The following is a 7002-nucleotide window of genomic DNA, read 5'->3' on the forward strand; positions in this document are numbered from 1 at the left end:
ATTATTTTCCATGTGGTGGTGAACTCTGTTCTGCATGAAACCTCATATAGATGAATTAAGCAAGGTGGAGGATACTTGTTCACAAAATAAAGTACCAACCAAGTTTCCACATGGAACGAAATAGGTCCACCAACGAAACCAGTGAGCATCTACATTATTTTCTTAAATATACTAAATGGGATGCATGATTTTCAAAGTAAGAGCTGAGCAATACATGAAACCATGAAAACATGTTCTAATTTGTCTTTGCTGAGACAACAAAAACCATAGCAATTCCATGCTTAAGGTTTCTTTAACATGAGAGTATATTATATGATCAAACTGAGTTGAGATATATATATATATATATATATATATATATAAAAAGAAAGAAAGAAAGAAAGAAAGAAAGAAAGAAAGAAACACCTGCAAAAGATGCCAAACTTGTTAAATAGTAATTCATGTTCCTGATAGAATGCCCCTGGAAAATCTGCTGCATCTATGTCCATCACTACCCCGGAAGAAATGACGGAAAACAAAGTTCTTAATTCTGCCTTCCTCCTGGAGCTTCTTCTGCATAATGAGATGTTCGTCTGCCATAAGACAAACAACTTGATCAATCTCTGGAGTAGATGATTATTTTTTGCCACTCCAAATTCCAAAAGCAATAGATTGATATTGCAATTAGAGCTGAACCTCTCAGTTTGATCTCCTTATTAAAATTATTCTTTCCCATCCACTAGAATATCCAATATTTCCTAAGAGTTAGATCCTGAATGGTGGAGCTACGTAGAAACCATAAAAGGTGCCAAACCCGATGGCTGTTATAACGATCACAATTCATCATGCTAGCTTTTCTCCTAATGCATCACTTGTGCAACTGTTGAGTATTATGCTTTTAAGACTTTGCAAGTAAACTATCCACCAAACTTTTCTCTAAGCATGTCTGGACCCAGATTGGGATTTTCTCAGAGCTTGCATATTCACTAGTCTGCTGGGAAAGTCATAAATTGAAGTCCCAAGATGAACTCGAGGCACTAACCAGGGTTTTAGGTCCCCAAATGATGTTCTCCCCGGGGCCTTGACCAAGGGAATGTCTTGGGTGCTATTTAGCCTAATGGCCAAGGTTTAAAATTCAGAATCAGGATGAGCCTCCATTGATTCCGATTCAAATTGGATCAGAATTGGTCAGGAGTCAGCCAGAATCAGCCAAACCCTAGAAAATGAAGTTGCGAAGAAGCAAATATTTCCACATATCTTTGATATTAATTTTTTTTATTCAACAGTCTTGTAGATATAGATACAATAGTTTCATTGATTTTCTGATATTTTACTGGTCGAAGGGACATAATGAAAAAAAAAAAAAAAAAATCTAAACACAGCAGATTCTAAAAATGGGTTTTGAGGATCTACATTAATCAGAATCGAGGTCAGCTGGTTTAGCCAATTCCGCCCATTCCATTCAATTTTTATATCAATGCAAATGGCTGAGAGAAGCCCATCTGCAATCCAGACCTTGACATAAAGTGCCTGATAATCACGATGAGGGTTGCACCCTGGCCCTGTGACAGAGAACCCTGCATCAACAGCTACGTTTAGAATGCAGAACCTGGGAGCCTTTTCTACCCAAGAATCCCGGGCAATCGAGTAAATTCAAAAATCTGAGCAGATCATACATCAACCCACTCCATGGATCCCATGATACCCATTCATCTTGGATCCTAGTGTATTCCATTCTCCGTGTATAATCTGGTGAGTGACTGGCCTATGTTCTTGATGGGTTCTTAACAAGGAGTCTCCGTTTGGAATCAGGGAAACTACAGTAACCATGAATTGGTTTCCTCAACCACAAGAAATACATGCAAAACAGGGAAATACTCGACCATTCAAGAAAGAAACCCAAATCTTCACCAAGATCAAGCTTGGAATTGCATAAAGGCAAGTGACAATGTCAAAATATTTAAATTGAAATATCACATTCAAGGATCAGAAGCATCTCACTCACCTTATCTATCCGATTTTCCATTTTAAGGCTCATGGCCTCTGATTACTGACTCTAGCACAGCGCGTAATAACTTCACATCCTCTGGAGTAGGGATTCGCCTGTCTCAAGGCATTGCAGTCGTAGTAGGAAGCCCCAGGTCTCGCGCAAGGTATCATGTCCTTCTTCAGCGTCTCGTAGCTGATATACCTCTTCTGCATGGCCAGAACTCGTCGATTAGACTCTGAATCCATCCCCATCTCCATCTCCATCTCTGTCGCAGAGAGGCATTCCACGATCGTCCCAGAGCAAACCCTCCTCGGCATTACATTCAATTCTGTGTTTCTGAACGAATTAGATCCTAAAATATGAACAGAATTGCAAACCGAGAAATGGATCTCCAGCAGAAGTAATATGAAGTAGTAGAAAAGCGTCTTCATGGAGAATAAATTGGTTTTGGCTTTACCAATTATGTTGCTCTACAAGAGCACACTCGCTCTGCTACTCTCTTTGGGAAGTTAGGCTTAAGCTTGAGGAATGGTTTAGGGCTCAATAAAGGCTGAGGTCACGGTATCAACCACCAAAAGGACGATGTCCTTTATTGAGTTATCAGCTAGGACCAATCAGGCCAACCACCTTCTGCAAGCTTGTCAGGCTCGCACAGCACACTTTTTTTTTTTTCGTTATTTATGTCAAAGGAGACTTTACTCCCACACGAGAGGGAGGGGAAGAATGCGTGTGACAAAGAGTTGATTTTGACATTACAAATTTGATGCCTGTTCTACCAATAGAGGCAGAGCATGCAACCAGTGCAACATGCACAGAATTCATAGACTCGCATAACACACTACTGAACTTCCTTTTGGCAAAATTGGAAACCAGTTTGACTTTGACAGCTGCCACGTGGTGGGTGATGCATGTACATAAATAAAAATGGCAGCCATGGTGCCATGGGCATGGACATATTTTTATAGCTTAATTACACTTCCCTGTATGTGTGAATGTTGCGTAAACTAAGAAGTAATCCACACAACTTATTGTGTATATAGATTCCAAGGTAATGGGTGAACTTGGAACGAAACAATGGTTAAGTTGTACTATTGTAACATGTTGATCGTAGATTTAAAATTTAGAAATAGCCTCTCTTGCAAAACAATTGATAAAATTGTATGCATTTACCCCTCCCTAACCTTGCAGTAATAGAAGTAAAAAAATTTGGAATGATCTACTTTGGCCAACTATTTGGAATGAATTGCCATGGCCAACTTTGATTCAAATTTGATGATTTATCTTAACCACACGGCTTATAATTGTATGAGACATTCACATTGTTCGCATGGAGATTTGGCTAACATATGTGTTTTCGGTCACATGGTTGTGTTTGATGATCTCCAGATTTTCGGGACGTGTCTTAATAGTGTGATTTTATTTCAGCTTTATATCTATCTTCTGTGCTTCCCTACACCATTGGTCTCTCTTGGAGAATAATTTCTTGTATGATCTTGATCATGCTCATGCTCATGCTCATGCTTGTGTGTGTATGTATGTGTTTTTTTCCCACTTCATGCTTGTTCTTACCCATGGTCACACAAAAATCCTCTATGGAGAGGCAATGAATGATAATGAAGATCCAATAGTCGGAGCACATGCTAGGGTCGTCCCAACCATTGAATCCTCACTGCCACTCACCGCTCAACGTAAAGGATTTGAATCCACCCATGATCTCTCCAAAAACGAAAGATCTATATGCATTTATGATCGATCCAATATTTTTGAGAATCGCACATAATTAGAGTAAGGATTGGTCGATTATGAAGAATCAGTCTGATTTTTTTTTTTTTTTCTTCTTAATTTGGGTGGTCTCAATGTTGGGATGATGGGGACCAAGCCAATGTAAGGAATAAACTCCAAGAAGGCTGGTCAAATTTGAAATATGGTACGATATATGAAAGATAAAGTTTTCATATACCATGAGTGAAGGAAAAATACACCCATCAATGGTCATAAATATTTTACCCCTTATGGTACAAAATCGATAATACCCCTGTATTGTTCCCAATACCCAATGCGCACCATCTGAACCCCTAAAGTCGAAGGAGTTCAGAGGTGTGAAGGAAAACCTCCTCCTTATCTGATTTTATTAAGACATGTAAGGAGGGAGGAGGAGGAGGAGGAGGAAGAGGAGGAGGAGGAGAGGGGGGAGGATAAAAAAGGTCCCTCGAGTACCCGACATTCATTTTCACTCAATATAATCGAATTAGTCCGCTTTTTTTTTTGGCGGGTGGGGTGGGGTGGGGTGGGGTGGGGTGGGGAGTGGGGAGGGGGGTGTGGGAATGAAATAAATCATATATGTCTTCAATCAATGTAATCATCTCGCTGGGCATTGGCATTTATGTGAATAACAAGGTCCGCATTGTACATGGAGCTGGGGCCAGCAGACTACGACGGCTAACCCAGCAAAGAGTGAGTAAATAGTCAGAAAGGAGATCTTATGTACTGTTAGAGCCCGTTTGGTATCGTTCTAAAAAAACATTTCTATCGTTTTTTGGTTCTATTGGAATAAAAAAACGCAAAAAACCGTTTGGCAATGTTATGATGTGTTTCGGTTTTTTTGAAACGAAAATTGAGAAAAAAACGAAAAAATGCCCAAAAGTCGGAACTCCATTTTGGAGTTCCGTCAATACAGCTTCGTTCCAAAATCCCAAATTAGAAACCATTGTTCCCAATAGCTATCAGAGAACGGCTAGAGCAGTTGGAGTTTCTGCAGGTAACTCCTGAACTTCTCTCTTCTTCTCTCTCAACTTTCGTTCCCGATAAAGCAACGCAACGCCTGCGACTAGAGGACGGCGATTTCTTCTTCTCCGTTCTCCTTCTTCTTCTCTTCTTAGAATTGGAACCCTACGACTGCCTCCTTCAGCTTCTCCGTCGCCGATCACGTTTAACTTCGGCCACAACCAACGATCGTTACCGGCGAATCTTCATTTAAGGCGGGTTTCTCTCCCACGATCAAAATCCCTACCCTCACTCTTCTCTCCACATTCCCCTTCAAGATACGATCAAAACCCTACCCTCACTCTATGTCTCTCCACATTCCCCTTCAAGATACGATCTCATTCAATCAAACCTTGGAGAAAAATAGCGGCGACGGTGAGGTTATGAGTTTTCCGCAGTTGCAGGTTCTTTGATTCTTCCGCCGTTGCAGGTTCTTTGTGATTCATCCGCCGTTGCAGTTTTCCGCCTTCGGTAATTGGCTACCCTTTTCATTCTCTTTTCCGCCGTTGCAGGTTCCATTTTGATGCTCTGTTAGCATAAGTAATAAACCATTTTGATGCTCTGTTATGCTCTGTACAGTGAAGGGTTATGTGGCCTAGGTTTTTGAAAGTGGGGTTTTAATCGGTGGGGGAGATATCTTTTCTTGCTAATTTTATGAGGTCAATGAAATTTCCAATTTTGAGATAAGTACTCTTGTTTTTTTTTTTTTTTTTTTTTTTGAGAAAATTCTATTAGATCCAAGGAAACAAACCTTAAAGAGCAGGGTAACAGGCAAAAAGAAGATATAACCACTGGAATAACTCACATCTCTCATCTAATATTTGGAAATGTTAATTTGTTTGTAATTTCTTTTTTTGCTTCCCTTCATTTCCTCTGCCATTGTAGATTAAATGATGAGCTAATTTCAAGTCTTGAAAGCTCAATAGTGGCTTCTGAAGAAACACTCTGTAACTCTAGTTATATGAATATGAAACATTTAATTATGTCTCCTAGAAATGAAAACTACATCTATGTAGATGTTATTTCTGTAATTATTGACTTAAAAGAAAAGAAAAGAGAAAAAAAAAAATCGTTTCTGAAACAAGCATTACCAAACGGCATAACAGTCGTTTCTTGGTTCTGAAACTGTTCTAGAAACAGATTCACCAAACAGTCCTAAATCGTTTAAAAACGGCGTTTTGACACAGAAACTGAAATTTCCGTTTTTGACACGAAACAGAGTTTCTGAAACAGAAACGATACCAAACGGAGCCTTAGTGTTTGTTGTGGTTTATGTTGTCATTGTCCACTCATTTTCCTAAGATACTAGATGAGATAATATGGATTCAAATATGACCCTCCCAAGAGAAACAGTGTACTTTCACTTCCTGAATCAGATTTGCAATTCCCTAATCAATATGCTTCGGCCATTCTTGGAGGAGTACTCATGCCCTAGTGGAGAGTGAGCTTCCATAGATCCCAAGTGCATATAACCTGAAGGTTTTCTCTCTCATAACTCCAAAATGAGTTCAGCGTTACTGCAGAAGAATCCTTCATCACTTTGAAGCAGTGCTGTGCTCATCAACTACAAGTTGTTTTATAAGCTGTAGAATGGCTTGGAAGTCTAAATAGTTACGATGAAGTGGTCAGGTCTTCAGGCTTAACTTGCTTGCTACCTTGGTAAGAGCTCCTCAGTCCCATCTCCAATTTAATCTTTGTCTGGTATAGTGATCGAAACATGGTAGGATATAATTATGCACCTGTCCTATACATATGCTGTGATAGGTAAATAAACTTTTAAGCCTTGAATGAAGAATAGCAACAGCCCACTGTAGGAAATAGAAGCAAAAAGTTACATGATATACCAAAGATTATAACCATATTTTTCAGAAACTAACTGCAACCATAATTGCAATTGAACCCATCACAGATGAATAATATGTAATGGAAACTTCTACTTTGTTAAAAGGGAATGAACAAGCAAATTGTGCAGTGCCATGTAAGTGCATGAGTTCCTACCAGTGCATACACAGCCTGGCATTTCTTGGGATTTACATCACATTGTGGTCAAGGTAAAATGCACACCTCTATGATTCATGGTCTTTTCATGCCAATGAGAAGACATGCTTAGACACCTGCAATCTGTTTCCTGACAAACCATTGATACCAAACAGAGGCGACTATCGTATACAGGAACATAAACAAGGGAAAGAACAAAAGGGCACCTATGAAAAATAGCAATAGAACTATATCTAAATTGAGTTCTAACTAGGTGAGTAGTGGGGCCTTAA

The 7002-nt window shown here is 39.4% G+C and overlaps 1 protein-coding gene across 1 annotated transcript; it reads right to left on the reverse strand.

Moving 5' to 3' along the window:
* Nucleotides 1-2013: 2013 nt before the first annotated feature.
* On the reverse strand, nucleotides 2014-5178 carry LOC122067503 (protein RALF-like 33). The gene is made up of 2 exons (XM_042631347.1): nucleotides 5085-5178; nucleotides 2014-2321 (listed from the first exon to the last, which is right to left on the reverse strand). The coding sequence occupies exons 1-2, from the start codon at nucleotides 5176-5178 to the stop codon at nucleotides 2014-2016; spliced, it is 402 nt and encodes a 133-aa protein (XP_042487281.1).
* Between the last annotated feature and the right edge of the window lie 1824 nt (nucleotides 5179-7002).

The sequence above is a fragment of the Macadamia integrifolia genome, unplaced genomic scaffold (assembly GCF_013358625.1).
Source record: "Macadamia integrifolia cultivar HAES 741 unplaced genomic scaffold, SCU_Mint_v3 scaffold2942, whole genome shotgun sequence".
Lineage (NCBI taxonomy): Eukaryota > Viridiplantae > Streptophyta > Magnoliopsida > Proteales > Proteaceae > Macadamia > Macadamia integrifolia.

Coding starts and splice junctions, on each gene's coding strand:
- LOC122067503 (XM_042631347.1), bottom strand. CDS start 5,178: ATGAATCACAAAGAACCTGCAACGGCGGAAGAATCAAAGAACCTGCAA. Junction 2,322..5,084: donor CGCCGCTATTTTTCTCCAAG/GTTTGATTGAAT, acceptor TTCATATTTTAG/GATCTAATTCGTTCAGAAAC.